Source organism: Rattus norvegicus, chromosome 11 (assembly GCF_036323735.1).
Source record: "Rattus norvegicus strain BN/NHsdMcwi chromosome 11, GRCr8, whole genome shotgun sequence".
NCBI classification, from domain to species: domain Eukaryota; kingdom Metazoa; phylum Chordata; class Mammalia; order Rodentia; family Muridae; genus Rattus; species Rattus norvegicus.
The window spans coordinates 75,992,069-76,010,675 of NC_086029.1; the positions used below are offsets into that span (position 1 = coordinate 75,992,069).

The 18,607-nt window shown below is 48.4% G+C and overlaps 2 protein-coding genes across 7 annotated transcripts in view; one reads left to right on the plus strand and one right to left on the minus strand.

Annotated features, from left to right (window-relative positions):
* Positions 1 to 14,665, plus strand: part of Nr1i2 (nuclear receptor subfamily 1, group I, member 2) — a 41,017-nt gene extending 26,352 nt beyond the window's left edge. Inside the window, exons 3-9 of one of the 2 annotated variants that reach the window (NM_052980.2) lie at positions 3,855 to 3,988; positions 4,319 to 4,506; positions 5,262 to 5,536; positions 6,943 to 7,085; positions 7,199 to 7,315; positions 7,546 to 7,651; positions 9,156 to 10,096. In NM_052980.2, coding sequence (NP_443212.1) covers positions 3,855 to 3,988; positions 4,319 to 4,506; positions 5,262 to 5,536; positions 6,943 to 7,085; positions 7,199 to 7,315; positions 7,546 to 7,651; positions 9,156 to 9,300 — 1,108 coding nt within the window. In that variant the 3' untranslated portion in view covers positions 9,301 to 10,096. Of the gene's footprint in view, positions 1 to 3,854; positions 3,989 to 4,318; positions 4,507 to 5,261; positions 5,537 to 6,942; positions 7,086 to 7,198; positions 7,316 to 7,545; positions 7,652 to 9,155 lie in introns of those variants that run through there. The other variant, XM_039088670.2, reaches the window with a different exon arrangement.
* Positions 12,434 to 18,607, minus strand: part of Gsk3b (glycogen synthase kinase 3 beta) — a 150,164-nt gene continuing 143,990 nt past the window's right edge. For 4 of the 5 annotated variants that reach the window (XM_006248373.5, XM_039088669.2, XM_039088668.1 and 1 more), the window contains one exon: positions 12,434 to 17,939. In XM_006248373.5, coding sequence (XP_006248435.1) covers positions 17,872 to 17,939 — 68 coding nt within the window. In that variant the 3' untranslated portion in view covers positions 12,434 to 17,871. 5 annotated transcript variants of the gene reach the window in all.

Genomic DNA, 18,607 nt, shown 5'->3' on the forward strand with positions numbered 1-18,607 from the left:
CCATTCAACCCGGTGCTTGGGATTTCCAAGCGTGCCCCTCATCGTGGGCAGCATTTTTTTTTTTTTTGGTTCTTTTTTTTGGAGCTGGGGACCGAACCCAGGGCCTTGCGCTTCCTAGGCAAGCGCTCTACCACTGAGCTAAATCCCCAACCCCATCGTGGGCAGCATTTGGCACCCCAATCAGAGGCGCATCTGACAGAGGTCCAATTCCACATCTCCTTTGTTCATACCAGGGGTTACCTTAAGAACCCCATTTACACAACAGTCTAAATTGTTCAGATTCACCAAAGCTTCCTCTACCCCGTAAAGATCCTGTCCTAACCACAGGGCACAGCCAAGCTAAAGCCCCATGATATCCCTGAGGTCCTTGTTAAGGAACCTTTAACTTCTTAACCCTCACATCAGTACACTCCTACCTGGCCTACAAAATGGAACTAAAACCCCTGCCTGTCTCGTGCTTGACTCTCTCAGTAACGGCCCCCATTGTTCCACTGCCTCTAGTCCCCATTAATTCTCTCAGTAACGGCCCCCATTGTTCCACTGCCTCTAGTCCCCATATCCACGGGGACTCTGCTGGTGATAGAAAATCGTGCGATGGACACATGAATCACTCCCTGAGGAACCAACATTCCTCATATGGCTTCCGGTTACGCAGCTTTTGCCTCCCAGAAATGAGGCTCAATCTCGCCACTTCTACCTTACTCAGATTGGTCCCAGCTACTCACACGTCCCACAGCCACAAAAGCCAGAGTGCGAGCGGCTCTCTCATTCCTTGTTTTTGTCTTTCTCAGTTCACTCGGATCTAAGGCATTGTGTTTCCTGGTTATCATGGTTTCCTGAGGTGGGCCATTATCAAGGACTCTCAGTGCTGAATCATGGGATTTCTCTCTTCCTCTGTATTAAAGACTGAACTGAACAAGGTCTTCTATCATTCCTACCCTGCCTCCCCTCACCCCTTATAGTCCATCTCTCTCCATGCCTTCCCAGTTTGGGATCCCAGGAAGACCTCTTTTCTTTCTCATAGGTCTTTCCAGGTGTAGGAGATGACAAGCCAAACGTCCACCCCTCCCTCACTCTGTCCATATTTCTCATCCACTGGTGTGGATGATGTTAGGGTGTTACCTGTGTTTTTTTCTCAATATACTTCCTCCCTTTTCAACGGGGCTCTCTGGCCCATCATCAGTTTGCAGAGTGTCCCCATACTTGAGCGTCAGTCCCCATTTACCGAGGGGATTTGTCACTCTGTGTCATGTAAAGGAAAACAGCTACCCGGGGTCCTCCCCCAATGATTCTCTACTCTCAAATAGCTCAGCCTGAGCCGCATCTCTTATCACTCTCTTTGGGGGCCATGAAATTGGTCCTCCCTCACACACTTTGGTTCTGTTGGTCCTTGCTCAAGTACCCATGCGTCACCAAACCCTTCCAGAGGAGACCTGAACAACTGGGCAGTTGGTGACAGATCAAAGAAATGATTCCACAGAGGTCTAGCTTGGTGAATGGCTGAGTTTCTTGGAGACACTTGGCTGAGGGGTTAATTCCAGGATCGTGGATGACTTGGGCAGGGATAGCACTGAAAGGTCCCGCCGTATCCCAGTGGATGTCTGACAGGAGCAGCATCAGTGAGGTTTCCCTGCACAGTTTGCAGTTAGCCGCCCCCACCCCCACCCCGAGTCTCCTCTCCCCTAGAAATTGCTTATTGTTTATATAACTTTGGGAAGAGGGGTGTCTGGAGTTTTTCATTTTGTGAGCATCGTGAGTCTTTTGAGCCTCCCTTATCCCCCCGAGAGTGAAAGGTTCCAGTCTAACTTGGCAGTCACCCCCACCCCCGAGTTTTTGGTAGTGATTAGTCTTCTGAATGGAAATGAATGTTCAAGCCAAGGCCCCATCCTGCAATCCCAAAGATGTGGGGTGCTAGTCATCATATGGAAAGGAGCTCAGCAGGGTTTGTCCCTCACAGGAGAACTTATGGTCCTTGATGATTCCAAAGGGGCCATGCAGCAAACCCTATGATATGATCAGGTCAGTGTCCCCAGATCCCTGACTTTGGGGATAATGCAGTCACGGGGTCACTTGGGGGATTGATCTCAGGTCACTAGGGCTAACTCTACCAGGATAGATCCAAAGGCACAATGATCCAGGAGACATGATCATTGACTGCATGGGCTGCAGTGGAGTAACACACCTCAGCAGTGCCAGGCCACATCCAGTCACAGGTCACAGAACACTTAGATCGACTCGTGGGACCAGAAGAGAATGGTGGGACCGACTAAAATGAGAAATTTGAGGTCTCCTTAGCTGAGGAGTCTGCATTTTTCTGTTTTGCCAACCCAAGAGCTCTGGTTGTAGTCTGGCTTCACTTGGAAAAGCATAGGGCCAGGAAACCCACACAGTAAAAAGGATGCTTATCCCAGGGATAAAAAAAATTTGGTCCGGAAGACACCACCCTATCATGTAGGTTAGAGCTGGCTTAAGCCTACTTCTGAATCAGTAGCAAAGAACAGCGGTTAAATTGAGCTGAGCTAAGCACGTACCACAAACCCACTCACGAAGGCAGGTTCTAGTTCTTCAAGGCAGAAAACCTGGCTTCTACATGGACTGCCCCTGGGGGTGTGAGAATCCTCCCCGTTTGGGTGCCATCCTGGCATACCTAGAGGGAGGTGAGGCATCTGTGCTTGGGAACTTGGCTTCTAGTCAAGCAAACTTGTCACTTACCGGGAGGACAGGCGATGACCAGTCTCCTTCACTGCGCCAGGGGGTGACAGATGAATATATCTTGGGGTTGGTTTTGAAAACCAAGTCTCTAAAGCTATACAAAACATGTAGGCCAGCATCTGATACACGGCGTGCTTCTGCTGTACACCGGTCCCCTTTAGCCATCCTGGAGCGGTGGGGGGACTGTGGGTAGCATCAACCTTCTTATCTAGGTCTGCAGAGATGAGAGGGTGACACCCATGACAATACTCCCAGGCTGATGGATGGTCTGAACCCCACAAGCTTCAGAGCTCAGGCCAGCCAGGCACAGGGACTTCAGCCTCAGGTGTGGGGCTCCCAGCATCCCTCTGCTCTGTTTCTATCCTTCCAAGTCAGCTTCCCTCAGCTCCCACACTGTTGGACAGAACAGAGAGAGGCCAGAGCCAAGGCATCACTTGGGTCATCCAGATGTGGAGATGAAGGACAACCAAGTTGGGGCATCAATAGTCTTTGGCGGGAAACTCAGGATGGCTGAGCTGTAAAGAGTGGTCTGAGACTTCCGACGTCACTTACAGCCTGCCTGCAGGCGCCTCTCTACCAAGGCCAGTGGCCCTTCAGCACCCTTCGGGCTGGTGACCAAAGAAGACCCCACCCCACATACATGAACTCTACTCTATAGAACTCCCAGCCTCCCCATCCCAGACCAATCGGAGCTCGAGAGGGGAAAGGGTTTCATATGTTAAGAAGTTGCTGGTTGGTGGAGGGTGGGAGCAATGTGTGGGGGGAACGGATGTTCTGTAGCTTCCTCTTCCAAGGGGAAACCCAGTTAGAAACCATCTCCATGGATACCACGAGTAACAAGGCTATGAGAAAGGGTGGGATGTATTTAAGAAAAAGGCCTAGAACCTGCATTTGACTCGTTCTCGGAAGAGACGCTGGGGCTATAGGTGCCGGTGAAAAGCACAAGTTTCATTTTCTTCAGAGTCTCCTCTCTTGAGTCCTTGACCTTGGGGTAGAACAACAATCTACACCTGCCCCATAAAATCCCTGGTGTGCGCTACCTGCTGCTGGCAGGGCTGAAGACCAGTCATGTGGCCTGTAGTATCTGGCCCCGGAGCTGAGTGGCCCTCATAGACTACCTGATTCTCTTTCTTGTCCCACAGAAGGGCCATGAAACGCAATGTCCGGCTGAGGTGCCCCTTCCGCAAGGGGACCTGCGAGATCACCCGGAAGACCCGACGGCAGTGCCAGGCCTGCCGTTTGCGCAAGTGCCTGGAGAGTGGCATGAAGAAAGAGAGTGAGTGGCCGCGGAGCAGGCGGCTCAGGCTTGGTGGATGGGGCAGTTGCTAGAGAGCAGAGGCACCAGTGTGGGTCTGTACCACAGCACCTGAGCTCATGCGCATTTGTGAGCCTGTGGGACTTTGCTGATACAAGGTACCAGTTCTCTGTTACAGGAAGTGTGGTGGGAGATGCAGGTCAGGGCTGTGTCCTCAATTTCCTCTCAGCTGTCCCTGTGTGATTCCTTTTGTCCCCAGTCATTACTGTTGTCCTGGCAGTGTATGGGGGTTGGGAGAGGTAGAAGACCCTGCCGGGGCACATATACCGAGTCCTCTTTGTTAACACACAGTGATCATGTCTGATGCCGCTGTGGAACAGAGGCGGGCCTTGATCAAGAGGAAGAAGAGGGAAAAGATTGAGGCTCCACCGCCTGGAGGGCAGGGGCTGACAGAAGAACAGCAGGCGCTGATCCAGGAGCTGATGGACGCTCAGATGCAAACCTTTGACACAACTTTCTCCCACTTCAAGGATTTCCGGGTAGGGGGCTCAGAGCTGTGACCACATCCATGGCTACGCCAGCTCCTCAAAGCCCGGGTCACTTTCCCAGGGTTTCTTGTGGTCAGAGGCATCAGAATATCCTGAGAACTTGCTAGAAACGTATCTTGCTCCCGACCTCAAACTCTGGGATGGGAAACCTTTTGGTGATTTCCCAGCCGACTCAGGTTGGAGAATCTTCTCTGTCCTCAGTGGGTAGGAACTGGGTTAAAATTAAGCAGAGGCAGACATGTTGCCCTCCCTGAGACATGAGAAGGAGTCAGGAAGAGAAGGGGTATGGACTTCCTGTTGGCTAGCTCTGTCTTTGTTCCCAGTGTCACCACCCCCCTCTTTCACTCCCCCTGAATGGTGACAAGTAGCTCAGGTGACTGGACTAGCACAGAAGAATGGTCTAGCCTCAGGTGACTGGACTAGCACAGAAGAATGGTCTAGCCTCAGTATGTGTATCTCCATTTATAGCTGCCAAACAGAGGGATGCTCAGGGTACACTATGCAAAAAGGCTGTCCTTACCGTTCCTTCACACTGACGAGGCAGGGGTATGACTATATTAACTCATAGAACACGCGTGTCAGGAGACAACCTGAGAGAAGAAACACGGGCTCTGTGTAGACATGGATGCACACGCGTGCGCACGCCTGTGATCGTGACTGCAGCTGGTCACCTGGAGCCTATGTGGGGACTTGTCTATGATAGCGCACTGCCCCCTCATCTCTTTGCCTCCTGCCCTTCATCCCAGCTACCTGCGGTGTTTCACAGTGACTGCGAGCTTCCGGAGGTTCTGCAGGCCTCACTGTTGGAAGACCCTGCCACATGGAGTCAAATCATGAAAGACAGTGTTCCAATGAAGATCTCTGTGCAGCTGCGCGGAGAAGACGGCAGCATCTGGAACTACCAACCTCCCTCCAAGAGCGACGGGAAAGAGATCATCCCCCTCCTGCCGCACCTGGCCGATGTGTCAACCTACATGTTCAAGGGCGTCATCAACTTCGCCAAAGTCATATCCCACTTCAGGTAGGTCCTGAAGGCTGCGTGAGCAGATGTAGAAAGTAAGAGGAAATGGTCAAAGGCTGCAAAGAACCTGCACCAACCCCCCATGAACTTGGGAGAAACCGGTGCCAAGAGGCACTGTGCTGTCCCAGTCAGTGGAGGACCACTGCTGCTGGAGAACGAGCCCCCTCCCAGGATGGTTCAGTGGCTCCGTTGCCTTCCCATTTTGGGATGGGAGCTAATGGTGTCAATTCTGTAGGGTTGATGTGTAAAATAATAGAAGAAGAAGATTAGTACATGCTGGTCATCAGACCTTCCTATCCCCCATAAGGACAGAAACCATGACTGGACAATCTCAAAGTAAGAGTTGAGTTGGCAGGAAAAGAAGGAGGTTCTTAGAAGAAGAAGAGACAGACGTAGGATTTCTAATTGTCTGCCATCAAGCAGGCCATGGGGAAGGTGGACAGTCCTGTAGTCTAACAGACCACACCTCCCCAGAGCTGGCCATGGAGCCATCAACCATGACACATGGTGTCAGCAAGAGAACCAGCTGGAGTGATGGGAACCACTTCTCCACAAGACGTAGTCTGCAGTGCTAGGGGTAATCTGCACTCCAGTCTTCCACCTTGCCCTGCCCAGCCTGCTCCAGTGGGATTGAATCACACTTGCAGGAAGCACATTGTCAGGCAGGGAGCAGATAATAGGAGTGGAACACGAGGCTGTCATCACTGGAGAGAAACATTACTGGGAACGTGGATGTGTTAAATTTAAATCAGGTAGCAGATATTTCCAGTGCAAGGTATGACATGTGTAGAAGGATTCCACTCTGTAGACACACTTCTGGGAAGACACTACTTGACCCAAAAACTCATCAGGGTTTTCTTAAAGGGACAATCATTCCAGGTAGGCAAACAAAGGCAAAAGCTTATGAGGCTAACAAGGAAAAACCAGGGGTTGGGGAGTTAGCTCAGTGGTAGAGTGCTTGCCTAGCAAGCGCAAGGCCCTGGGTTCGGTCCTCAGCTCCGGGGGAAGGGTGTGTGTGTGTGTGTGTGTGTGTGTGTGTGTGTGTGTGTGTGTGTGGTGTGTGGGCAAAATAACAAGGAAGAACCGAGATATCAAGTGTTAGTTAGAGGCTGTGTAGGGTGTCAGAAGAGATGGGCTAGGCTGTAAGGGGGCTGGACACAAAACTAAGGAAGCTCGGAGAGCTCCCAGAGGTAGTAGGAGAGCAGATCTTGGTGAGTGAAGTAACCTGATGGCCTGGATTACGAGGGAGAGAGATTGGGGATGACCTGGAAGGAACTGCATCCTCAGGAGGAGGCAAGCTACTCCACCCCTCTTTTCTTCAACTTTTGAATTATGAGCTAGGGACTGGTGCCAGCTCCTGGACAGCCCGCCTAGGGGCTGCCAACCCCTCCTGTCCTTGCTGCCAGGGAGCTGCCTATCGAGGACCAGATCTCCCTGCTGAAGGGGGCCACTTTCGAGATGTGCATCCTGAGGTTCAACACGATGTTCGACACGGAAACAGGAACCTGGGAGTGCGGTCGGCTGGCTTACTGCTTCGAAGACCCTAATGGTGCCCAAGAGATGCCTGGCAGGGGGAGGGAGGGAAAGAGCTCCGTGAGAGACCCCTGGGTTCTTGGGGCAGGTTCCTGAGGTACTGGCTGTCTACTCTATGTGCATCCACAGGCGGCTTCCAGAAGCTCCTGCTGGACCCGTTGATGAAATTCCACTGCATGCTGAAGAAGCTACAGCTGCGTGAGGAGGAGTACGTGCTGATGCAGGCCATCTCCCTCTTCTCCCCAGGTGACAGCTTTCCCCAGCTGCTGGGTGCCCGCTGTGACCTGCAGGGGGCAGCAGCCCCAGGGAAGGCCTCAGCCGTTAGCCTTGCTTTCCACTACACTGGCAGATCACAGACTGTTCTTTTCCTTTGGTGAGGTGGCTGGCCAGAAATTCTTTCCTCCTGGGCTGGACTGAACTTTTCCTTTGCTCCGTTCCGACCTGCGGGAACCATAACGCCTCTTCTCCCCTCTCAGATCGCCCTGGCGTGGTACAACGCAGCGTGGTAGACCAGCTGCAGGAGCGATTTGCCCTCACCCTGAAGGCCTACATCGAGTGTAGTCGGCCCTATCCTGCACACAGGTGAGGATGAACTGGGAGAGGCAGATGAGGTGCTCCTTCCAGTCCCCTTTGGCCTGCCATGCCTGAGGCAGCTTCTGATGATCAAGGCTCTGGGACTGTTTTGTGACCTCCTCTAAGACTTCCGGCCTGAGTCTAGCTGAAGGATACTTGTCTACCCAAGGCTTTCTACGTTCCTGTCATCAAGATGTGGGAAGAGCCTGATTCTGGGGTCTTTTCTATAGGGTCTTCTAGCAAAGGTCAGTAGCAACCACAATGGTGGCAAAAGTAGACATGCCATTTGCAATATCAGTGTATCTATAATAGTTACCGTTGATTGGGAAGCGTCAGCTCTGGAGCCAAGAAGTTTACGTCTATTATAACCTATAACCTTCAAAACACTCTCCTGAGGTAGGTACAACACCATTGCAAGGGAGCCAAGTCAATGCCCACAGGGTGGCAAGGCAGCTCGAGCTTGTCACTCAGGAAAAAAGCCTGCTTGGGGCTCGGCACAGACAAGTGCTCCCACGCCGTCACCAGTGCTTGGATTCCTATAACCTAGTGCACAGCCTCAGGCCCACAGACACAGGACAGCAACAAACTTGATTACAGCAAGCCCAAGGCTTTGAAGATTAAGGCCATTTTTGGGGTGTTGTACAGTGTGGGGCTCGATGCTCCAGTCTTCACCTGGCCTGCTCTCTCTCTCTCCTTCAATTACTTCCTATAAGGAGGCTGTGGTGCTAGCTTCCTTACCTATCATGGGGAGACCGAGGGAACTGTGTTCAGATGTTGGAGAGAGATGTGAGAGGTGGGAGGGAGGGAGGGAGAGGAGAGAGGGAGATAGGAGAGAAGAGAGAGAAGAGAGAGGAAAGGGGAGAGAGAAGAGAGGAGAGAAGAGGGGAGAGAGAAGAGAGGAGAGGAGAGAAGAGGGGAGAGAGAAGAGAGGAGAGGAGAGGAGGGGAGAGAGAGAGGAGAGAGGAGAAGAGAGGAGAAGAGAGGAGAAGAGAGGAGAGAAGAGGGGAGAGAGAAAGGAGAGAGGAGAGAGGAGAGGAGAGGAGAAAGGAGAGAGAGGAGAAAGGAGAGGATAGGATAGGAGAGAGAAAGGAGAGAGAGGAGAAAGGAGAGAAAGGAGGGAGAAGAGAGAAGGGGGGAGGGGAGGGGAGAGGAGATAGGAAATGAGAGGAGAGTGGGAGAGGGGAGAGAGGAGGAGAGAGAGGGAGGGGGAGGTCCTAGCTGTAAGGCCTACCCAGTAAAGACCTTAACCACGATGACGACTCCCCTCCCCTCTAAGTTAACCTGCAAGGTCTGAATTTTCTCCAGGGGTCTCTGTGTCCAGGAACTCCGGTTGGGGATGAGAGGCAAATAACAGCTTAGGCTGCCCTGCCTTCTCAGTACAGGCTGAAGGAATCCCAAATGGCCTCCCCTGGGCTGCTCTGAGCTTGAACTTGTACATTCTCAGAACAGTGTCAGTGTGGGAGAATGGGGAGGGGTGGCCTGACGCCCCAACTTCTTCTCTGGCTGCCCACAGGTTCCTGTTCCTGAAGATCATGGCTGTCCTCACCGAGCTGCGCAGTATCAATGCCCAGCAGACCCAGCAGCTACTGCGCATCCAGGACACGCACCCCTTTGCCACACCTCTCATGCAGGAGTTATTCAGCAGCACGGACGGCTGAGTGGCTGCCCCTGAGTGGAGATCTCACGGAGCAGCCAGACCCAGATGTTCTGAATTGCCACTTCTAGGGCTATCAGATGGACACACTGATAACAAACAATGCCTCTGTCTGCAGCTGGCTAGCATTTCTCAGGAAAAGGACACAGGAGCTCAGCCTGTGGAACGTGCTGGCCTAGAAATTAGACCATCTCTGTGGTTGGGAATAAACCTTCAAATCCTGCTAAATTCTCAGGTGTTAGGTGAGAAAGGAAGGATCAGGTCAAACCAGGTAACAATGGACACCCATGCACCACACATTCCCAGCCCCAAGCTTCTTCTCAAGCTGCTCGCGTGTTCCAGACTTGAGCTGGTCTTATGACAAGTGTCACTGCTGAATGCCAGCAGCTTGTCATGACCTTGTTCTGGACATTTCAGTCAAGTTCCTGCGCCTGGCCAAACACATTGTTAATCACTAACCATGTGATCAGCTGTGGGGGGCGGGGTTCCAGTACAGACCCAGATGCAGATCCCCACCTCAGAAGACAAAGCTGAAATGTTTGCTAATAGCTTATAAAACCTTCTTAAATAACTCGTGTGGAGCTAAAGAGCATGTGGCACACAGCCCAGGAACTTTGTGTAGGGTCTGGGGTTCTGTGCGTCACTGGAAGCCAAGGAAAGGTTCCCAAATGCCAAGTGTGGAGGAAGGGGGGGGAACTATGGCTGTGGGGACAGGTCTGCACCCCCATCTGACCAGGGTCTGGTTTGCTCCCAGGGCTGTGACTTATGACAAAGTAATAGACAATAAATGTATAATGGCACGATTACCTATGTACACCAAACCCCCACCTGATCCTCACCGGATCCTCAGAGCCAGTGTGTGAAAGTATCTGACTCTTTTTATAATAGTTGGTAGGACTGTTTGTGCCTTTGCACAGGTTACACCTTAATTTCACATGCGTGTTCCATGGTTTAACGTTAGAGGAAGACAAGAGCAGGACAATAAGGGAGTTTTGGGTAGAAACAAAAAACATTTGAAAAAATACTTATTTTTGCATGTGTATGTGTGCGCGCATGTGTGGGCGCTGAGGAGGTCAGAAGAGGACACTGCATCTCCAGTCGTAGTTACAGGTGGTTAAGCCAACTGCCGTGGGTGTTCAGAACTGAACTCTGGTCCTCTGGAAAAGCAGCAAGTGGTCTTAAACAGCCGAGCCATCTCTCCAACCCTATTTTTTGATACCCCTGCCCGCCGGGGAAGAAAATGTGAGAATGAGAAAATAGAAATAAAACAGAGCCAGTTGAGGCTGATGTAAGAGCAGAGCATTCAGAACAGTCCAGACAGTGAGACCCTGTCTCAAAACACAAAACAAAGCTCTCCATTCCCCAAACCAAATGAAATCACACACACACACACTACACACACATACATCACACACCACACACACACACTATATACACACATACACACCACACACCATGTACACATCACACATACTACACCACACACACACACTACACATCACACACACAAACACCACACACATACACCACACACAACACACACTATATACACACATACACACCACACACCATGTACACATCACACATACTACACACCACACCCCACCACACTCTATACACACACATTTACTACTTATTTTAGTGCCATCTTTTACAAATCCAACACCTGCTGGTAGGACATAAAAATGAATTAATCACTTGCTCTTGTGCTTATTACATATAAATATATACATAGAATGTAAACGCAGTAGCTGAAGTTTAAATATGTGATAGTATTTGGTTGCAAAGGAAGCTGAGAGTAACTGAATTCTAACAAGCAGGTAACTACTTAACTCCAGCCATCTTCCAAGCAGAGCAAACTGTAGTGGCATCAGACCAACCAACACAAGTCAAAGAAGCAAGCATATTCCCCATTCCAACCCCAGTCTACCCAGAGAGGCCATGAACTCATTCGTGTTGGGGAGAGAAGATTGAGACCCTTCTTGCCAATTCATTAATATAGTTTTCACTCCATAAAATCTGGAATAAAGGCTTGGTTCTAACTAGAAGTATATTTTTCATTTGGAAGTCTAACTTCCACTTGACTCTATCCATAAACAGTTCCCCCATCTCTGCTTCCTCTGGGACGTTACCTGCATGCCACGCATTTGGAAGCCTGATGGTGGCCAGCTATGGGTTCAGATAAGTAGGGGTAGGATTAAGATGTAGTACAGATTATACCCTCAACCCCGGCTGAGTTTTAAAACCCACGCAGGCAGTGCTCCAAACACTAACTGGCAAGGGCATAGGAATTACAGATGGTAAGCACTTATTCCAAGAGTAGCTAGGACCCCAGGTTGCACAAAAGAGCACACTCAGAATATACATTCTCTGAGCGACCAAGACTGAGTTTGAAAACCCAGAGATCCAACTCTCTGCTCCCCAACATCCTTTTTCCTCTTCACTCCCCAGCCCCCAAGCTTCTGAACAAGTAGAAGCAAGCGTTGGTTTCTAGGTATCTTGGTGGCTGGTGGCAACGCCTCCTTTTTCTGGTTTCCTGCTTGAAAAGGGATGGCTAATTTTCCAAAGTGCCGGGGAAAAGATCTGTGTGAGACACCATATACACCTGGCTCTCCCATCAGTCAAGAGTCACTCAGCAGCCACTGTCCACGTGTCTAAAGTCTTGACGTGACCTTCATGTGAGAGGCCCCAGAAGCGGCCCTTTTCTGGAAAAAAGAAAAGACTTGAACAAACCCATCCCGAACCCCACCATTACCCAGCTCTTCCCAGCTCCAGACAACTTGTTTGCCTCCATAGCAGTTTTCCCCAGGTTGCTTTTGTTTCCATGGCTACAGCCCTCTTAACACCTGAAGGTGCCCAGGAGGACCACTCACCCATCACTCTGCCTTTCCAAACAGCACCCATTCCTGCTGCCCCACAACCCAGCATCACCCTTTGGAAGGATTCAGGCATAAGGAACCTTTCAGGGTTGTGAGGGGCAGTTGGCATAAGACCTCTCCAGAATGGGCAGTGAATCAAACCAGCCCACTGCTAACCCAACCCCTTCTGCCGCTGCAGGAATTACAGGCACGTGGTACCACATCCAGCTTCTAAAAATGTCAATGTAACTAGCTCACTAAATAAAAGACCACGCTTAGTCGAATATAAATTTGTCTTTATTGAAGCAGCAGTCACATGACCTTATATCTAACCTTTAGGCCTGACCATGAGCCAGCCCTAAAAAATGGTGTTTCTGTTTGCACTAAGAGACATAACATGTTAACATACATTATCCAGTATTGGAAATGAGCAGACTCGAACACGTGTTGGTTACATGGGTGGTACAGACCCAATGTCCGTGGTGTTCATGGTTTACAGAGACTCCCAACGACCGTTACTAAGAATATGGAAGTTAAAATAAATACAGCCACACCAAACCATGGACACAGCAACCAAAGACGGCCGCTTATACATGTTTTTACAACTGTCCCTTTCAGGGACTTCTTTCCCCCAAAGCAGTGTCTGCAAAGCTTTCTCTACATTAAGTCCAGGGGTTTCCAAGCCAGAAGCTGCACCTCCTGTCTACACATCAGAGCAAGGTCATTTCAAATGAGAGTCCTGGCTTTTAGAACAAGGGTTCGTGTTTCCCCAGTGAGGGGTGAGATGGCAGTGTGCGACTACATGTTGTAATGGTAAAGTAGGTAGGTGCGGAAAGAGGGGTGGGCACTGAAATAAAGACCACACACTTGGGGATTTTAATTTCATTACCAGGCTAACCTACTTTTTATTTAATGCAAATTACAGTACCAGTTAACTATTTCCAAACCAAGTCACATAGAACCAAATGTATTTACAAGGGAGTGGGGGAAAGGGGGAAAAAAACATTGAGCATACTTTCCACAAAAAAGTTTATATTTAAAATGAAAAAAAAATTCAGTCACAGAGGCATTCAAGTAGTAATGTTACACAGCGTTTGCTTTTCCTTTATATCAAGACAGATTTGCACAAGTGTTTGCAATAGTTTGTATACAACCCACAGTCCTTTATGTATATATATAATAATAATAAATTTTGTTTAGATTTGTTTTTATGATGGAAGCGGTCACGCTAATCGGATGTGTACAGGCCCAAGTGATCCATCGCAACACATTTATAAATGCAAATTTTACAGGCAAGCACATTTCCATAGACCTATCTGTATCTGCCTATAGACAGATATAGTTAAGAAAAGAACTTAAAAATTAACACAAGGAAGTCTACTTTGTCAAGCTAACCCCTTATGTACTGGCTGTCATTTTGCTTGTATTGTGGAGACTGCACAACGGAGCAACGGACTTGAGTAAAATGGCGTAGCCCTGTGAAAAGGATCCAAACCCAAAGGATGGCTTCCGAAGACTCTCAAGGGAGACCTTCACCTGGGATTCTCCTGTGCTTCTAGCTGTTGGTTTTCAGTGGCTTCAGTTTCTACCAGGAGAGACAGGTTTCACCATAAAGGGTGCTTACTTTTCATACAGGGGAGAAACGTGTTCATCTCTGGGATTAGAACAATCAGTAGTGTAAATAGGAACCAGACACAATTTTGATTTAAAACGAAGAAAAAATAGTAACAAAAACCCCAACTCTGGGAGATCTGGCATTGGCCAAACTTTCTTTGGAAGACTCCAAAGTTAAAACCCTTGCGAAGGGAAGAGAAGGTAACAGAAATGCCAGTGTCTTTACATCCACAGGGCTAGAGAGTACAGGAGTCCTCTCAGGACCTCTGCGTTGGTGTGGACAAGATGGCCGTGCAGGCATACTTTGCTCAAACACAAACCTAAGAAGTGGGTCTAAAAAAGAATTAAGGACTTAAAAAGCCTGACAGTATGTCATGGGAGAGAAGGTGCATTCTCCTGCCGTGCGCAATGAGCTCGTGATGCCTCAAAAATAGCAACCTTTGGTTTGGTAGTGATTTTTGTGTTTTTGTTTTTCTTCTTCTATTCAAGACACATGAAGTAGTTGGTGGCAAAACGAATACTTTTTTTCCTTTCAAAAAGGCCATATTCGGCACAGTTAAGAAACTGATTTTTAAAAAAGAAATTAAAATGCTATTTCATCCAGCAAGATGGTAGGAGGGAGGAACGGGCTCAGAGTCCACTCGACAGCCCTCGTCTGCACAGCACCTCTGCAGTAACTACTAACAATGTCACCGGGGCACGCAAGCGCCACCAGGACAGTGATTTATTTTTTAAAAAATAAAACCAATCTTTCTCTCTCGTTTGGGAGGGAAGTAGGTAAGGAGGGAGTGAGCACGGGGGCTCCCAGAATCTGCTTACGATCCACCTTAGGGCTGGGAGAAAAGACGAGCAAAATCCAATCTATCTGACACCCTCCAGCTCTAGGACCCCCCAGCACCCAACCAAGTCCCTGAACAGACAAACGGATGGATGTCACCGTTACCAAGGAGACAGACACACCCAGAACCAAAACAAAGGCGAGGCCAGAATGAAGTGAGATTTCCAACAGGGGTTCCTCTCCCCAGGGGAACTGTGGAGTAGGCAAAGGTGCTGTTCTGTTGTTACTTCAGAGGGAGTGGGGCCACAGGGACACACGGATAAAGGAAATTAAAAAACAAAACAAAACAAGAAACCCAAAAACATGGAAGCGAAGGCACTCCAAACTATATAGATACACTATACATTGCTAGAGTTATTGTTACAATAGTACAGGCCGGTACCTACTGTACAGAGTTAAAACTATATGGCTTTAAAAAGCTCGTCTACATTTTTGTCTGGTTATTAAACAGAATCACTGCCCTGAACAGTAACTTTTTGCTCATTAATAACAGTTCCTGGGTCCACATATTTACATACAAAACAATAAAACTTAAATTTAAAAACATTGAAAGAAAATATAATATACAAGCTTGAATTTGGTGAGGAGCTTTTAATTATTATTTACAAAAAGATATTCAGAGACCTGGATCTCACTTGGATAAGAGTTCTGTGATCCTGCCATGATCCTTGAGAAAGAAAAAATCATGCACCTTAGCCCTCATATATGCACGCACACCAACACACAATCACTCGCGCACACGCGCACACACACACACGCACGCACGCACGCACGCACGCACACACGCACACACGCACGCACACACAGAGAAAAGCACCTGACTTTCCTCTACTCTTCTCTTACCCCGTATCTGGGTGTGGGGAGTATTTGCTAAAACAAGCACTGATTTTTATGGACTCTAGCAAGCACACCAAGTCTGGGGTACTCTGTGTCTGGCTGGGCAGTTTAATCTGAAAGCAGGTTCCCCACTCAGGCCGCAAACCTGCTTGTTCACAGATTCTCTACAAATCCTTTCTGAAAATGGTCTTCTAAGTTGCCCCCTTCAAGGAACTATGCTGTCAAATATTCTAATTTCGGAAGTCTTTCAAACTGTAATTATCTCAGAAGCACTTACAAAAAGCGCCTGCTCATTGATTTCCATATGCTTCCGTTCTTGTCAAGTCTGATCTAACTGGAGGTATGAGAAGCCCCTTTGGTGGCTTGAAGAGATTAGCCAGCCGCACAGCGGCGAGTCCAAGGCAAATGTCTCACCGATGTCTTTCTAGTACCGACTCATTTCCCCAGGCAATACAACTCTCTTGGAGAGTTACACACGTGGTTGAAGAGGCATGACAGGGTGCTAGGGCCTACATAAGGGCTGCCAAGAGACTCCTTTTCCTAAACACCTGGAGGGCAAGACCTCAATGTGACTTAAGGTTAGGTAATGAGGGTAAGAGTCTGTGTCTCATACATAACCAAGGGTTCTACAGCCCTAGTCATCAGTTAACCTTAGCAGGTGTGTGGGGAGGGAGGGAGGGAGGGAGGGAGGGAAGGAGGGAAGGAGGGAAGGAAGGAAGGAAGGAAGGAAGGGAGGGAGGGAGGGAGGGAAGGAGCGGTGGCCATCACTCAAGCGATCTTTATATGTAAAAGATAACTGATTGTGCCTTAAAGATTCATAGGTCAAGTAATGGCCCACAAGCACCAAGGTTCATTTTAGAGTATATAAGGCCCACAAAGATACCAACCTTACAAGTATCAACAAACTAGTTATGAACTCTGTTCCTCACTCAAACAAAATCCTTCAATCCTCCTTGCTCTTCAAGGAATATTGCTTTTTTTCTTCAAAAAAACAAGAGACTTGATTCTTACACCATTCATTGATAAACAAAGAAAACAAAAATAAAACTCTAAATGGTGATGGGGAACATTCTTTTCATGATTCCGTCAGTCAATTTTGATACTGTAGACAAAAAGAGAAGGCAGTATTGAATATATGTATATATAACACATATACACATTGATATAATCAGTTTTCCTATAAAGTCAGCAGATACAAGTGACTTTATTATTTTGATGTGTGGTTTTTTAATAATCCTACCATTTAAAATCATAATGGCCTATCTATCTGACATGCATCAATAAATAAATTTAAAAGCATGATGTTAAAAAAAGCAGAAATTAAATACAGAGTCTAGATTTGAATTTAAAATTCGAGCTATTTGTAAGAATGTGGCAATTCTTGCAAGCTTGGTTTTCAGTTAAAGTAAGGGAAAATAAAGCAGGAGGCTGGTTTGACAGTTCACATTACTTAGCTACGATGTCTTCTTTTCTAAGGGAAACAACTTTAGAACAAGCTGGAAAGTTCATTCACAGTGGTGAGATCTGCCCCTGGCCTGCTGCCTTCCTGTCATTTGCCTTCTGATGCACCCAGAGTTGCTCCCTCAACACCATCTCCAGTCCCACCCTAGGGCACCAGCTCAAAACAAGATATGCAGATGGCCTTTGCTCAGGTGAACCAAGATCCACCTCAGGGTGCAACAGATTCTGCGGCGCCTGCCCTCGGCTTTGGCAGCCTTCCTGAGCCAGCATCTGCAACACTTGCATTGGTCAAGAGCAAAACAAACCTTAAGTAATCGTCTCGGGTCTTCCCTTAGAGCTTCAGAGTTTAGTGACCTCCCTGGGCTACCAACAATGCACCTTTATTCTTGTCTGTCACACCTGACATCAGCATGCCAAAGGCAAGTCTTCAAATACCCAAGGAGAAGCATACATTTCACAAGTGACAGGAAGTCCCTGCGGAGTAATGCCTGCCGAGCTCCCAACCAATTTCAAGCTGTGCACTGTATCGGTCTTACGCCAGACTTTAAAAGAAAACAAATTCAGAAAGTAAACCAGCACAGAACAGGTCTTCTGCGGCGGTGGGCCATGAGGCAGGAGTCTGGTTACGGTATACAATAGCGGATTCTGATTTTAAAAAGAAAGGAAAGGAAGAGATTGTCGAGGGAGAGACTGTGTGTTTAGTGCTCTGCCCCTCCCCTTCCAACCCTCCCCACCTCTTGGATCTCCTGAAAAGTGAGAATACAATGAATCTGGTTTGTATTTATAGATATTTTACAAGGTTAAATAAGAACAACAATAAAAAAATTGAACACTAAAATGAACAGGGGTTTTTTGTTTTTGTTTTTGTTTTCCTCTTTTTAATTTTCTTTCCAAACGTGACCAGTGTTGCTGAGTGGCACTCAAGTAAGTGCTGGTCTTCCCTGCGCAGCTGGCTACTTGGGGCTGTTCAGGTAGAGTTGGAGGCTGATGCAGAAGCGGCGTTATTGGTCTGTCCACGGTCTCCAGCATTAGTATCTGCAAATCCAAAGTCCCGAGAGAGCGTGAGCAATGTTATAACACTGCAAAGAACACACGTACACCGCTTCACCCACACAGTGCTGAGGCCTTCCGGAGCTGCATCTCCTATGTGGGTCCAGCACCCAGCACTAGGACTTCCTTTCTGCTAGGAGCTAAGTGAAGTGCCTGCGTGCGTGCTTGCGTTTGTGCGTGCGTGTGTGCGTGCGTGCGTGTGTACATTTAATGTATCACAGACTCAGGAATTCAGGTTGCTTCTGTCAAGACTTTTGCTATAGCTGGGCCCAGCAGTACTCAGCTCACTGAAAACAAGTGACACTAAGTAAAGATCCAGAGTCATGCTCCAAGGGCCACTTGCTAAGGTGAAGACGCAGCAGACACCAAAGACACATAGTCACCTTACCATTTAAGGGTAAGCTGTTTCGTTTATCACCTCCACAACCACTCTACGTTCTACTTCCTTATGAAAAAGGAAGCAGGGCCATGCTGCCAGGGTGCGGAAGCGTCTAACTCACGAGTACATGGCATATGGACCAGGACCTTTCTCCAAAGCCAGCAGGCAGCCGTTCTCAGCACAGAAGAGCTGGCTAGGTCTCAGGCTTCAACCATGACTCCCTCAGCCATGCCCTACTAAAAGGAAGTTTTTCTGTTCACAGTCACCTGAATTT